Source organism: Oncorhynchus mykiss, chromosome 10 (genome assembly GCF_057628025.1).
Source record: "Oncorhynchus mykiss isolate SJ-2025 chromosome 10, ASM5762802v1, whole genome shotgun sequence".
Lineage (NCBI taxonomy): Eukaryota > Metazoa > Chordata > Actinopteri > Salmoniformes > Salmonidae > Oncorhynchus > Oncorhynchus mykiss.
The window spans coordinates 64,043,170-64,059,213 of record NC_143031.1 but is presented as its reverse complement, the minus strand read 5'-3'; the positions used below and the strand labels follow the sequence as shown (position 1 = coordinate 64,059,213).

General features: G+C 42.7%; 1 protein-coding gene across 2 annotated transcripts; it reads right to left on the bottom strand.

Annotated features, from left to right (window-relative positions):
- Positions 1-12,382: 12,382 nt before the first annotated feature.
- Positions 12,383-15,807, bottom strand: LOC149980154 (uncharacterized). 2 transcript variants are annotated; one of them, XM_090187531.1, is made up of 4 exons: positions 15,654-15,776; positions 15,311-15,523; positions 14,218-14,339; positions 12,383-14,042 (listed from the first exon to the last, which is right to left on the bottom strand). In XM_090187531.1, exons 2-4 carry the CDS (start codon positions 15,513-15,515, stop codon positions 12,846-12,848), a joined length of 1,524 nt encoding a protein of 507 aa, XP_090043657.1. In that variant the 5' UTR covers positions 15,516-15,523; positions 15,654-15,776; the 3' UTR covers positions 12,383-12,845. The 2 variants fall into 2 exon arrangements, with proteins under 2 accessions (XP_090043657.1, XP_090043656.1); XM_090187530.1 differs by having other exon boundaries at positions 15,311-15,807.
- Positions 15,808-16,044: the final 237 nt, after the last annotated feature.

The window sequence follows — 16,044 nt, the reverse complement described above, 5'->3', positions numbered from 1 at the left end:
CAAATATATTTTGATTTGTTTCAAAAAATGTTTGATTACTACATGATTCCTTATGTGTTATTTCATAGTTTTGATGTCTTCACTATTATTCTACAATGTAAAAAAAAAACTTGAATAAGTAGGTGTTCTAAAACTTTTGACCGGTAGTGTACATTGTAGCTTAGACCTACTTTACATCATCTGAGGTTTTTGTGTTGTGCCCACCAACAGTTGAGACAACATGCTCATGAATACAGGGGGGGGGGGGGGGGGGTGGTGTCATTTCAATTATAAAAATAGAATTCACAGAGTGGACCTATTCCTTCAGACCACAGCAGTTGAGTTGATACACCATTTGAAATTTAAATTGAATAGAAATCAAATACATTTTTATTGGTCACATTACACGTGATTAGCAGATGTTATTGTGGGTGTAGTGAAATGCTTGTGCTTCTAGCTCCGACAGTGGAGTTATATCTAACAAGTATTATATAACAAATTACGCAACATATACCCAATACACACAAATCAAAGTAGGAATGAATTAAGACTATGTACATAAGGACGAGCAATGTCAGATTGGAACGGACTAAGATACAGTAGAATAGTATAGAATACAATATATACATATGAGATGAGTAATACAAGATATGTAAACATTATTAAGTGACTAAGATACCGTATAATAGTATAGAATACAGTACATACATATGAGATTAGTAATACCAGATATGTGAACATTATTAAAGTGACTAGTGTTCCATTCCTTAAAGTGGCAAGTGATTTCTAGTCTATGCTTATTGGTAGCAGCCTCTAATGTGCTAGTGATGGCTGTTTAACAGTCTGATGGCCTTGACAGGATGCTTTCAATTGTGCATCTATAAAAGTTTGAGGGTTTTAGGTGACAAGCCAAATTTCTTTAGCCTCCTGAGGTTGAAGAGGTTCTGTTGTGCCTTCTTCACCACACTGTCTGTGTGGGTGGTCCATTTCAGTTTGTCAGTGATGTGTACGCCAAGGAACTTGAAGATTTCCATCTTCTCCACTGTGGTCCCTTTGATGTAGATAGGGGGGTGCACCCTCAGCTGTTTCCTGAAGTCCACGAACTTGAAATGTCCATGAAATGTTAACCTCTTAAAGCGGTAGCCTTACTTCTCACTGACACACTCGTATACAGTGTCTCTTCCGCCCGTGTGAAGTAGGATGTGAAATCCGACACCACTTTTAGCTCTGATCTCCTTCCTACTATTTCATTCACTCGTCTGACTGTCCATCAACTCCTGGCTGAACCCTACGTCACAGCCACTGGCAGCTGAGGAGAGTGGTTTCGTCACTCTAGCACAGTGGTTCCCATCATTTTCCGGGTATTGTTCCACAAACTGAATATTGCTCTGCCCGGAGTGCCGCTGAAGTACCCCCTCATGTGCATTTTACCAGTAAGTCTATGGTCTCGTGAGTCTTCTAAAGTTGGGAACCACTGCTCTAGGACATTCAGAGATTGATTTATAGCCAACTTTATCAAAGTAATCGGAAATAATTTATAGATTTGAAACAAAAAACACATTGTTTGTCATAAAAGTACAAGGTTAATATTAGATGTAATGTGAGTCCCCAACAAGTTCAGAAAGCTGATCTTTGGTCCTCAGCCTGTTTGACTCCATGAATGTGTGTGTTAGTTAGCTAACTTTTGATTGTGTCCAGAGATGTCTGTCTTGATGCTTTTTCCAGGTAAAAAAAGGAGGTAGCAAAAGAATACACACCAAGATTTCTGGATTTGTGCATTGCTTATGCTTTCAAAATGTCAGAGCCCGGGGAAGACACGTTTCTGAGGTCAGCAGGACAATTATGAGATGGAGTTGTGTCGAGATGCCCCTGGCCGCTAGCACAGCTGGGAGAAGAGGAATATTGGGACAGGGACACGGAAAGGTGTATTTCGGAGGAGGAATGGAGGAGGAAAAAGAGGTCGAAGAGAATGAGGAAAGCAACGGTTGCATATGATGAAGATGGCGATTTTAAAAAGGGAGATGGTGTCAAAGAAGACTTGGGTCACGTACAAACAGAGTAAGATGTCCAACAGACCGAGTTCTGGAGGTGAAATGGAAGTGAATGAAGCCGAGTTAAGTGAGGTGGAAGGCGTGGTGAAGATCTCGGAGCCCGAATCTGGCATCGATGGACATTATAAAGAAGAATCTGGTCCAGTAGGAGTGACATTTTTGGAGAAAGTGGATCCTTTTCGCGGATCCTTTTGTGGTTTCAAGATGGGTGGGAAAGGAGTTGGGCAGTTGAATCAGTGATAATAGCCTATAGTGGACTTGTGATATTTGTTTGTGTTTCTTCTGCCCAGGGGGAGTGGGCGCTCCGTGTAACGCAACTTGGGTCAAGAGCATTCGTGCTTTGCTCTTAGGAACAGGGCACTATTGAAAGGAGTGATTTCTGGGGTAGCGTTGAGTGTAGAGAAATTGAAGTTGAAGATTCCTGGTGTGACGCCCACCGTTTGGTGCGATGCAGACTCGGTGGTGAGCGTGGTGCATGATGCAGACTCAGTGGTGAGCGTGGTGCAAGATGCAGACTCGGTGGTGAGCGTGGTGCAACAGAGGGGTCACTGTCAGTCCTTTTGAATCAGAGTCTTTACCCGACAAATTCATGTTAGGATGTATCAGTTATCCTGTTAGAGTTTTTTTTTTGCCAAATCCACTACGTTGTTTTAGGCGCAACGTTCATGGTCATGTTACAGCAGTGTGTAGGAGGGAGATTCCTAGATGTGGGAAGTGTCCAGGAGGGCATGGGACAGAGAATTGTGTAGTTCCGGTGGATAAAGTTCTGTGTGTCAACTGTAGGGTGCACATGATTCTGGGGATCTGACGTGTCCGGTGCAAGAGAGGCACGTTGAGGAAGGTCAGAGTATTGCAGAAGTTGTCATATGCTGAGGTAGTGAAGAAAGTAGAGGAGGATGGGTCAAGGGTGAGGGATCCTGAGAGGATCCCTGTGAGTAGTAGATCTGTGCCAGCACAGAGGGGTAGGCCAACGAGTGATATATGTTTCAGGAAGGCTGGCTTCTTAGCGTTCATAGCAATGGTTATCAACTAGCATAGCAGTGGTTATCATACCTCAGAAATGGAATGTAAATCACAGAAAAAAGATGTGGTGGTGGCAGCTGCAGAGGGGTACTTGGGTATATGAGATTTGACTTTAGAAGAGTTACAGGGTGTGTTGAGTGATGGTGTCCCGTCCTCCCAGGCCGTTAGCATGGTGCAGGAGCAGATAGGGTCAAAGTAGTGGAATGGGGTAGTGGGTTTTTAATGATCCTAGAGAAAATTTGATCAAAACGTCTGCTCCCACATCTGTGAACATCACACAGAGCTCTAGCTTGGCTTCCTGACCTACTTCTTCTTCGGTGGAGTTTAACTGCGGTTGGCATCCAGTATGTTGCATTACCACCCCCAACTGGACTATAGTATAAATCCATTATCCTTTAACACTAAACATACAAATATATATTTTACAGTTACAAGCAAAGTGAACTCTTATAGTAGTCATTTGATTATACTCTATTTAGAAAGCATACAAGTCATTTCAAGCCCTATTACTACAGTTTTGTTGAATAGGAAATACATCATAAAAAATATTTGATATTTTTATTGTGTACTTGAGTTTGTGTTTTCCAAAAGGCACTACACCACAGCAATTTACAGTAATTTTTTTGCAGAAATGTGTGATTTGAACCTTTCTTGGAGTATGCAGCATTACTAGTTATTGTTTATGGCCCTCATGATAAATTATTACTTTGTGGGATTACGTAGATTATTTAGTGACATTTCACTGGTTTTAACTTCTAATTACTACCACAAAGATGGCCACCGGTTCACCCACAGTCAAATGTCAACTTAAATGGTCATGTCTATTCTATTGTCTGTATTTCTATGAATGCCCAACAATCACTCATATAGCAAAAGGTGTGTACCTGAACAGAATTGTAATTTGAATGTGAACATCTTCATCATCAAGTAACAATAGTCTGCTGACAGGTGACATTAGGCAGGCCATTGTTACTTTCATGTTGATGGGCTGTTTTTCTATGCTTATGTGAGGGGCTAATCTGTAAATCATTTATGACAAAGTAGTCCTAATGCCAGCCATTTTGAGATGTGTCCCTTATCATAAAGTTGTTTCATGTGTCCCTGTGACAGACTGTAATGCCTGTTCTGTCTGTGCCCATATATTTTGTTTGTCCACAGGTCTCACAAAGACGATTGATGCACTCGCAAAACTTTGAGACTGTGAGGGAATGAAGTACAGAAGAACAAGTGTCATCAACCACCTCTATTGGCCTTCATCAACCTCAGTCTGGCAAAGAAACAGTGCCAAAGTGGACATCAGCTGAAAATCACATACAAAACACCTACACCCATGACAATGCCCTCTACCCAAACTGTCTCCACGGAGGCCTTGAGGAACGCAAATGGCTAAAACCAGGTATGTATATCTTAAGTATGTTTATTAAGCTGTTTGTTTTCTATAATGTAATTTCAGCGTTACAAATCTCAATTTTGCTCAACAGGCACCAAGGCTGGGGAAACACTGCCTGCCATCATACTGAACACACGCCTCCTGAAAGATGTGAAGAAGATTAGCCCTCTATACCAGACCTTTGCAATTGAGGACTTCCACAGGCTGATTTGGATTTTTGCACCCAATAATTTGATTTATTCCTTCCCTGGCATGCTGTGCAGGTAACCATGCATATTTTTACATCTCTCTACATTTGTAGACTGTTGCTTGCTGCAATGCATTGGAACGAGAATGCCAACTGGCCACCAGCAACAACTGCTGCAGGGGAGCTGAGATACGAGATACATTTCCCAATGTTCAAGAAAGGGGAATATTCTGTCTCTTGTATTTGGGAAGTTCTATTTCATCCCGCCACAAATACTTTCAACCCAAATAAATACTGTTACAAATATAGACAGTACTGTACTTGTTTGAAACATTTTTTTGGCTTGTATGCAGGGCCGGCCACTAAAATTGTTTAGTCGCCCCCCTCGACGGCAGAGAAAAATGTACATTTTAATATACATTTCCTGCAATTCTACTCGTTTTGCCATGGGTCGTAGAGAAAATGTTGCAGTTTTAAAGCACGTTTTCTGCAGTTCTAAACATTTTTGCCATGGGCGGAGAGAAAATGTAGCAATTTTATAACAAATTTCCTGCAATTCTACAATTTTTTTCCATGATTTATTCAATGTTAATGATATACAGTTGAAGTCGGAAGTTTACATACACCTTAGCCAAATACATTTAAACTCGTTTTTTTCACAATTCCTGACATTTAATCCGAGTAAAAATTCCCTGTCTTAAGTCAGTTTGGATCAGCACTTTATTTTAAGGATGTGAAATGTCAGAATAATAGTAGAAATAATGATTTATTTCAGCTTTTATTTCTCTCATCACATTCCCATTAGGTCAGAAGTTTACATACTTCCCACAATAAGTTGGGTGAATTTTGGCCATTTCCTCCTGACAGAGCTGGTGTAACTGAGTCAGGTATGTAGGCCTCCTTGCTCACACATGCTTTTTCAGTTCTGCACACAAATATTCTATAGGATTGAGGTCAGGGCTTTGTGATGGCCACTCCAATACCTTGACTTTGTTGTCCTTAAAGCCATTTTGCCACAACTTTGGAAGTATGTTTGGGGTCATTGTCCATTTGAAAGACCCATTTTTATTTTTATTTAACCAGGTAAGCTAGTTGAGAACAAGTTCTCATTTACAACTGCGACCTGGCCAAGATAAAGCAAAGCAGTGTGACAGAAACAACAACACAGAGTTACATGGAATAAACAAGCGTAAAGTCAACACAATAGAAAAAAGAACGTATATATACAGTGTGTGCAAATTGCATGAGGAGATATGGCAATAAATAGGCCATAGTAGCAAAGTAATTACAATTTAGCAGATTAACACTGGAGTGATAGATGAGCAGATGATGGTGTGTAAGTAGTGATACTGGTGTGCAAAAGAGCAGCAAAGTAAATAAAAACAATATGGGGATGAGGTAGGTAGATTGGGTGGGCTATTTACAGATGGAATATGTACAGCTGCAGCGATCGGTTAGCTGCTCAGATAGCTGATGTTTAAAGTTAGTGAGGGAAATGTAAGTCTCCAGCTTCAGCGATTTTTGCAATTCATTCCAGTAACTTGCAGCAGAGAACTGGAAGGAAAGGCGGCCAAAATAGGTGTTGGCTTTGGGGATGAGTGGGTGTCGTCATCGTGACCAGTGAGCTAAGGCGGAGCTTTACCTAGCATAGACTTGTAGATGACCTGGAGCCAGTGGGTATGGCGACGAATATGTAGCGAGGGCCAGCCGACTAGAGCATACAGGTCGCAGTGGTGGGTGGTATAAGGCGCTTTGGTAATAACACGGATGGCACTGTGATAGACTGCATCCAATTTGCTGAGTAGAGTATTGGAAGCTATTTTGTAGATTTTTTATTTATTTTTATTTATTTTACCTTTATTTAACCAGGTAGGCAAGTTGAGAACAAGTTCTCATTTACAATTGCGACCTGGCCAAGATAAAGCAAAGCAGTTCGACAGATACAACGACACAGAGTTACACATGGAGTAAAACAAACATACAGTCAATAATACAGTATAAACAAGTCTATATACAATGTGAGCAAATGAGGTGAGAAGGGAGGTAAAGGCAAAAAAGGCCATGGTGGCAAGGTAAATACAATATAGCAAGTAAAACACTGGAATGGTAGTTTTGCAATGGAAGAATGTGCAAAGTAGAAATAAAAATAATGGGGTGCAAAGGAGCAAAATAAATAAATAAATTAAATACAGTTGGGAAAGAGGTAGTTGTTTGGGCTAAATTATAGGTGGGCTATGTACAGGTGCAGTAATCTGTGAGCTGCTCTGACAGTTGGTGCTTAAAGCTAGTGAGGGAGATAAGTGTTTCCAGTTTCAGAGATTTTTGTAGTTTGTTCCAGTCATTGGCAGCAGAGAACTGGAAAGAGAGGCGGCCAAAGAAATAATTGGTTTTGGGGGTGACTAGAGAGATATACCTGCTGGAGCGTGTGCTACAGGTGGGAGATGCTATGGTGACCAGCGAGCTGAGATAAGGGGGGACTTTACCTAGCAGGGTCTTGTAGATGACATGGACCCAGTGGGTTTGGCGACGAGTATGAAGCGAGGGCCAGCCAACGAGAGCGTACAGGTAGCAATGGTGGGTAGTATATGGGGCTTTGGTGACAAAACGGATTGCACTGTGATAGACTGCATCCAATTTGTTGAGTAGGGTATTGGAGGCTATTTTGTAAATGACATCGGCAAAGTCGAGGATTGGTAGGATGGTCAGTTTTACAAGGGTATGTTTGGCAGCATGAGTGAAGGATGCTTTGTTGCGAAATAGGAAGCCAATTCTAGATTTAACTTTGGATTGGAGATGTTTGATATGGGTCTGGAAGGAGAGTTTACAGTCTAACCAGACACCTAGTATTTGTAGTTGTCCATGTATTCTAAGTCAGAGCCGTCCAGAGTAGTGATGTTGGACAGGCGGGTAGGTGCAGGTAGCGATCGGTTGAAGAGCATGCATTTAGTTTTACTTGTATTTAAGAGCAATTGGAGGCCACGGAAGGAGAGTTGTATGGCATTGAAGCTTGCCTGGAGGGTTGTTAACACAGTGTCCAAAGAAGGGCCGGAAGTATACAGAATGGTGTCGTCTGCGTAGAGGTGGATCAGAGACTCACCAGCAGCAAGAGCGACCTCATTGATGTATACAGAGAAGAGAGTCGGTCCAAGAATTGAACCCTGTGGCACCCCCATAGAGACTGCCAGAGGTCCGGACAACAGACCCTCCGATTTGACACACTGAACTCTATCAGAGAAGTAGTTGGTGAACCAGGCGAGGCAATCATTTGAGAAACCAAGGCTGTTGAGTCTGCCGATGAGGATGTGGTGATTGACAGAGTCGAAAGCCTTGGCCAGATCAATGAATACGGCTGCACAGTAATGTTTCTTATCGATGGCGGTTAAGATATCGTTTAGGACCTTGAGCGTGGCTGAGGTGCACCCATGACCAGCTCTGAAACCAGATTGCATAGCAGAGAAGGTATGGTGAGATTCGAAATGGTCGGTAATCTGTTTGTTGACTTGGCTTTCGAAGACCTTAGAAAGGCATGGTAGGATAGATATAGGTCTGTAGCAGTTTGGGTCAAGAGTGTCCCCCCCTTTGAAGAGGGGGATGACCGCAGCTGCTTTCCAATCTTTGGGAATCTCAGACGACACGAAAGAGAGGTTGAACAGGCTAGTAATAGGGGTGGCAACAATTTCGGCAGATAATTTTAGAAAGAAAGGGTCCAGATTGTCTAGCCCAGCTGATTTGTACGGGTCCAGGTTTTGCAGCTCTTTCAGAACATCTGCGATCTGGATTTGGGTGAAGGAGAAGCTGGGGAGGCTCGGGCAAGTAGATGCGAGGGGTGCGGAGCTGTTTGCCAGGGTTGGGGTAGCCTGGAAAAAAGCATGGCCAGCCGTAGAGAAATGTTTGATTATCATGGATTTATCGGTGGTGACCGTGTCGTCTAGCCTCAGTGCGGTGGGTAGCTGGGAGGAGGTGCTCTTGTTCTCCATGGACTTTACAGTGTCCCAAAACTTTTTGGAGTTAGAGCTACTGGATGCAAATTTCTGTTTGAAAAAGCTAACCTTTGCTTTCCTGACTGACTGTGTGTATTTGTTCCTGACTTCCCTGAACAGTTGCATATCGCTGGGACTATTCGATGCTATTGCAGTCCACCACAGTATGTTTTTGTGCTGGTCAAGGGCAGTCAGGTCTGGAGTGAACCAAGGGCTATATCTGTTCTTAGTTCTACATTTTTTGAAAGGGGCATGCTTATTTAAGATGGTGAGGAAATTACTTTTAAAGAAAGACCAGGCATCCTCGACTGACGGGATGAGGTCAATATCCTTCCAGGATACCTGGGCCAGGTCTATTAGAAAGACCTGCTCGCAGAAGTGTTTTAGGGAGCGTTTGACAGTGATGAGGTGTAGTCGTTTGACCGCGGACCCATAGCGGATGCAGGCAATGATGTTGAGATCCATATTGAAAACAGGAGAGGTGTATTCGGAGGGCAAGTTGGTCAGGATAATATCTATGACGGTGCCCATGTTTACAGATTTAGGGTTTTACCTGGTGGTTTCCTTGATAATTTGTGTGCGATTGAGGGCATCTAGCTTAGATTGTAGGACTGCTGGGGTGTTAAGCATATCCCAGTTTAGGTCACCTAACAGAGCGAACTCTGAAGATGGATGGGGTGCGATCAATTCACATATGGTGTCCAGGGTACAGCTATCACACCGCTCAGGAAGGAGATGCGTTCTGTCTTCTAAAGATGAATGTACTTTGGTGCGAGAAGTGCAAATCTATCCCAGAACAACAGAAAAGGACTCTGTGAAGATGCTGGAGGAAACAGGTACAAAAGTATCTGTATCCACAGTAAAAACAAGTCCTATATCGACATAACCTGAAAGGCCGCTCAACAAGGAAGAAGCCACTGCTCCAAAACCGCCATAAAAAAGCCTGACTATGGTTTGCAACTGCACATGGGGACCAAGATTGTACTTTTTGGAGAAATGTCCTCTGGTCTGATGAAACAAATATAGAACTGTTTGGCCATAATGACCATCGTTATGTTTGGAGGAAAAAGGGGGAGGCTTTCAAGCCGAACAACACCATCCCAAACGTGATGCACTCGGGTGGCAGCATCATGTTGTGGGAGTGCTTTGCTGCAGGAGGGACTGGTGCACTTCACAAAATAGATGGCGTCATGAGGAGGAAAATTACGTGGATATATTGAAGCAACATCTCAAGACATCAGTCAGGAAGTTAAAGCTTGGATGCAAATGGGTCTTCCAAATGGACAATGACCCCAAGCATACTTCCAAAGTTGTGGCAAAATTGAGGACAACAAAGTCAAGGTATTGGAGTGGCCATCACAAAGCCCTGACCACAATCCTATAGAACATTTGTGGGCAGAACTGAAAAAGCAAGTGCAAGCAAGGAGATCTACAAACCTGACTCAGTTACACAATTTCTTTACCATTTTTACTAGGATTAAATGTCAGGAATTGTGAAAAACTGAGTTTGAATCAAGTGGGCTAAGGTGTATGTAAACTTCCGACTTCAACTGTATCACTCACTACACACTATTAATGGGCTATGGGCATTGTCTGAGACCTGGTTTAACAATAGAGTGTGAAGAGCACAAAGGCCAGGGAGTTTCTGTGTTGTCACAGGGTCCATGTTCCAGTTGATAGATCCTATAGAAGGCAGACTGAAGGCAGCACCTGTTAGGGGGTTAACCTGAGGTGCCTTCAGTCTCTCTGAATCACAACTAAAGGTGCAGGATGGAGCATCGCTAGCTGAGTCTGTATCAGTTCTCTCTGGCCGCATACCAAATCTACACCTCGCCCTGGTCTCAGCCAGTCTGTTGTCTTGGAGAGTAAGTTCAGTTGTTTTGGATTCGACTGTCTGTTTCTGGTTGTGGTTAACAGTGTTGTTCCCCAGCTCAGAGTTGAGGACACCGTCCCATCCACTGACCTCCACTATGTCACCTGTGGTCCTGACCTGCTTGGTGATGTTGTTCCCTGGGACATTGGCTGCACCAGTCTGGGTCTGGGAATCCAAGAAGTTTTAGTCAATTAACTGGTCAAGTTTGTACATTGTATTTTTATATGTAATTGATTTCATTTTATGAATGAAGAGAAATATAAAATAATAGCCAGGTGCATCACTATTCCCATTGAAGATATATTACTGCTTGTAGAAAATAATTATTTATCCCTTACATTGCTCCCCCATCTTTAGTCCACTCAACAGATCAATGCTCTCTGGTCTGTCTTCTATTGTCTCCTCTTTGACTATCAGCAGATCAGGCTTCCCATCCTCCATGTCAACTGGCTGTAAGTGATACAGAGTGAGAGGATGTTGAATCAAGACATCTGATATGAGCACCCATCTATGGAGCATATTCTGATTGGGCAATGAGGGATTGCTATAAGTACTTTGCAAACATGTTAGTTGATTTGTTACTTGACACTCTTTAATGGTTTGATCATTCAAAAGGCATGGTCCCACACTTTCAGGAGGAGGTGTAGTCTGGTTGTCCTCCATGACCATAGTCCCCTCAGGGTTCCCCAGACCTTCCTCACACCCCTCCTCCTTCACCAGCAGCACCTCCAGACCCTCCTCCTCCTGGTAGAGACAGGTGATACATATTACACAGACATACACTCTCGGGTACATACTCACACACATACAGATAATAAATACACTTTCAACATGGAGTGTTTACACATCCCCACTATGTTTGAGACCTACACTGTAGTTACAGAATGATTTCATCATTGTTATTCCCATCATGGTGGACATAAATATGATGTGGGTACATCAGAGTTACTTGAAAATGTTGGGTAGACTGGGCTCTGAAACCCTGGCGGGCAGCCAGACTAGGAGATTAACCATTTCAATTCCAAAGCCACAAGGCCAGGGAGATACAGGAGTCCCATCTCCCAAACAGCTGGAAAGGCAGATGAAGGCTGCAACTGATAACTGATGAAAATGCATACACCCACTACTGTTTTTATTTGACCTTTATTTAATTAGGCAAGTCAGTTAAGAACAAATTCTTATTTACAACGACGGCCTAGGAACAGTGGGTTAACTGCCTTGTTCAGGGGCAGAACGACAGATTTTTACCTTGTCAGCTCGGGGATTCAATCTTGCAACCGTTCGGTTACTAGTCCAACGTTCTAACCACTAGGCTACCTGCCACCCTGTAAGTCACTCTGGATAAGAGCTAAAATCTAAATGTAAATATGAGTCAGCTATGTCATCTTCAGACAAACCTGGCTAAACTATTTTGACGTGTACAGTAGTGTGTGGTAGAGCAGGGATGCTAAACCGAAATTGTAGACAAACCGACAAAACCGATCACTTATCGCAGGCATTTGGCTGATAGGCTACGCATAGATAATAAACAGAGAGTAGCAGCAGCTTAAAAGTGGGTTCTGGGTAGCCCTCTGATTAGCTGTTCTGGAGTCATGGCTTGGGGGTAGAAGCTGTTGGTTAATGGGACAATTGATGGCTACAACCATTGAACTAGTAGTAGTAGTTTAAATTATATATGTTTTAACTGTGGTGCACATTGTTATAAACGTATTGTTCTATTTATAGTAATCGCATCAATTCAGGCAATTTATCAGGATATGGATTTTTGTCCATAATGCCCAACTCTAATGTGTGGGTAAGTGTAGGTATATTTAGGAAGTGTATATTGGTTATAAAGAACTATCGGGAGTATGCAGAATAGTGAGTTCAGATGTGATGTATACTATGAAAGTCTTGGAATAAAAAATTGTTTTGTGTTTATTAAACATAAAAAAGTGTTAAATACACCATATGAAAACCACACATACAGGTCTCAACTCAACAAAAAATCTGCCTGAACTTGATCAACTGCATTCACTTTCTCATTAAAGTAGTATGAAACAGGCATTTGTGAACGTATAGCGTACACAGTACAAACACAATATGTAACAGACTTTAGGCTCATACAGTATATGCCTTATGTATTCCACAATGGGACTTGCACTTCAACACAGTTGTAGAAATTGACCCACTCCTGCTGTTTACTTTGTGCATCTACTTTCTCACTGAGTCTAATGCAGGTTTTGATCTAAACATCATAAGCTATTGAGCGGAATGGTTACTTTCTAAGTTATGGAGTAGAATGTTTTTTCTGCTGGTGTATCCTGAGGTAGCTCCTCTCTGAGAACCTCTTCCCGCAGTGCGTACAGGTGAAAGGCCTTTCTCACACGTGGACCTTCAGGTGCATCTTCAGCTGCTGCTGTTGGGAGAACCTCTTCTCACACTGGGGGCAGCTGTAGGGTTTCTCCCCTGTGTGGACCCTCTGGTGCCTCTTCAGGTCTCCAGCCTGGGCGAAGCGCATGTGACACTGGGTACAGCTGAAGGGTTTTTCCCCCGTGTGGACCCTCTGGTGCCTCTTCAAGTTGCCAGCCTCGGTGAAGCGCATGTGACACTTGGTACAGCTGAAGGGCTTCTCCCCTGTATGGACCCTCTGGTGGATCTCCACCTTCTGGGGGCAGCTGAAGCCTTTGTTACAGAACATGCAGAGGAACCGTTTCTCTTTACTATTGCCTGATGTGACTCGCCCTCCCTGAGCCTGGGCTCTAGCCCTGTAGTTTGAGTTCAATTCCTGATCGAAAAGGATGCTTGTGTGTGAATCTGAAGGTCCCATCGATGTGGACAGTAGGTCACAATCCCTGAACGCGTGTAAAGGGGAGTGGGTCGCGACATTAACATTTGTCTCTATACTTTCCCTGTAATCTAAGAAATCTCTGCCCTGTGAGTGTCCATCTCCTAGGTGACTATCTGCATTCCATGTGGGAGGAATGTCGCTCTCCACTTTCACAGTAACTTCATCTACGACCAGATCCTCCCCTTTCTTATCTAGGCACCCTTCAGAGTATATACTACTACTGTACTGGTTCCAGTCCCCTCTAGACAGATCAGTCTGTGTCTCTAAACCCAAGGATATGTTGCCAGGGTCCATCTCTGTAGTGTAAGAACAAGACAGATCATCACCACCAGTGTCTAACGTGTCACCATCTCCACGGGAATGACCCATCCTCTGGTTCTGGTGAAATACCGGTAAATACTCTGACCCAGGAGCAGGAGGACAGCCCAGTCTCCCCGGCCCCAATCTCTCTGGGTCTGATCTGCGGTCAGATCCTGGGTGTAAGAGCCTGTGTGTTACAAGTAAAATCTTGGTGTCGGTCTCTGACTTGAGGACAGTGTTCAGTGTTCCATTGACCTCCGTGATGCTGCGTCGGATCCTGGGCTGCGCTGGGGAGGTGGGGTGGTCCTCTGTGGCTATAGGGGGTTCTCCTGCCGCTCCAGTCTGGATGTCTCTGCTGTGCTGTGGGTCCTCCTCTCCTACAGACCTCTCCTGCTTGACCCCAGGACCTGCAGTCTCTGCATCTGCTGGCTGACACAAGAAGAGGGAAGGTTATTTAACTGGTACATGAGTTAAATTGGATAACAACGTCATAGGGAAGTCTCACAATCTCCTCTATGGCAGATAAATAAGGATGTACATGAATAGCTGAGGGGAGCCTTTCTGAAATAAACTGGCCACATTTGATGTACACTATTACACTAACCTCTATCCTGATAATGTGCTGGGTTGAGGTTCCACTCCCCTCATTAACAGGGATTGGTTGGTCATCTCTCCATGTATTGTGTCCCACTGGCTTCCTGTGACCTCCAGTGAGATGTCCTTCACCTGAGAAAATTATTGGGGGGAAAAGAGGTGGTTAGTTTAGATACTGTCAATGCTCAATGGTACATTTTACACTATTGACTGTTTTGACACTGTCTAGAATTGGCAAGGATGTAAGGTAACACTTCTCATAACTTCTTGATATACTATTTATAGATTGATTGATTGATTATGTTCCATGCTTCACATTGTTTTAATTTAGTAAATAATTAGAAATACACTAAATCATTAATCTGGTTAGAATATGACATTGTGTCTTTGTGCAAGAAAGCTAAGTAATCAGGGGAATTATTGCATACTATCCAAAAACTGGCCAAGACCCAATTCTGGTTAACCATTATGTGGTTAACCAACCCGGTATCAGAGTATTTTGTAATATTCTGTATGTAATTCTGAGACACTTCATTTATTATGACATGTTACGTTTTGTATGGTATGGTATGTATTCATTTGTGGCTGTCCATCAACCATATCATATGACATGTTACAAATTACAATTTGTATTATACGTTACGAATTTGCTAAAATGTATGAAATGTTATGAATTCTATCTAGGTGCCTAACGTTAGCTAGGCTAGGGGTTAAGGTTCGAGTTAAGTTCAGGAGTTAGGTTAAATGGGTAACTTAGGAGTAGGGGAAGGGTTAGCTAACATGCTAAGTAGTTGCAAAGTTGCTAAAAAGTAGTAAGTAGTTGAAAAGTTGCTAATTAGGTCAAATGCTAAAATTGTCCGTTAAGAAATTCAAACTCGCAACCTTTGGGTTTGCTAGACGTTTGCTTTATACGTCCCGACCATCTGTCTTATGTAACTATACCAAACATAACATTTCATTCTAATTTTGAGTGTGTCGGATTTTCATTTACAATGTTACGTCTAGTCTATGAAACCAAGCTGGGATAATGCATCTAAAGTCACACATGCACAGAGGACAACTGGTCGACAGACCCTGCAGCCTCGGACTTCTGCTAATTGTACCTCTTGCCATTCCTCTGTATCGATCGATGATCTTGCCACTACTGGGACGACTGGCGAGGACGCGCTCCCGTTCCAGAAGCTGTAGTTTCCTCCGCAACGCCCTGTTTTGTTTTTGGCTTTGAGAAATTTCCAAACGAAATACTGCATAGTCGTCGTCTACGAGTTTACAGATCTCTGCCACGGCTGCATTCGCTAGAACCTCCATAATGGAGGCTATTTGAGTGTGAAAAACGACACCGTTAAAATTAGCCATTGTTAGCAGCTAGCTAGCGAAGAGTTAACGTTAACTAGATAACAAACATCTATCAACCAAGTTCTGTCTCCAAAGCGAATTAAACACTACCTGGGGTAAGTATGTGATGCTGTGAAGGTAGTCATATTTTGAGTTCCAGGATGTTAATAAAAGTCTAAATAACAACAATAAAAACGCTAACGTGTATATTTGTCTTGGTCATTATTTACTTCCGTTTAATTCTTATTTGGTGGCGTTTTAGGGTGGACTACATCCAGACGAAAAAGGTGTATTGCCGCCTACTACTGGATTGGGGGAAAAATTGGAAAAAAAATTACAAATCTTTCAAACTGACTTGCCTAGTTAAATAAAGGTTATGTTAAACACATTTTAAAAATCGTGTGGGTGTATACCAATCTCAACCACGAAAAAAAGAAATACAAAACAAAACAGTAAGCCTCAGTCATTCAAAATACAGAGTACTGCTCAAGCCAGTACTCTG

Coding starts and splice junctions, on each gene's coding strand:
- LOC149980154 (XM_090187530.1), bottom strand. CDS start 15,563: ATGGCTAATTTTAACGGTGTCGTTTTTCACACTCAAATAGCCTCCATT. Junction 14,340..15,310: donor ATACAGAGGAATGGCAAGAG/GTACAATTAGCA, acceptor TAATTTTCTCAG/GTGAAGGACATCTCACTGGA. Junction 14,043..14,217: donor AGCACATTATCAGGATAGAG/GTTAGTGTAATA, acceptor TTCTTGTGTCAG/CCAGCAGATGCAGAGACTGC.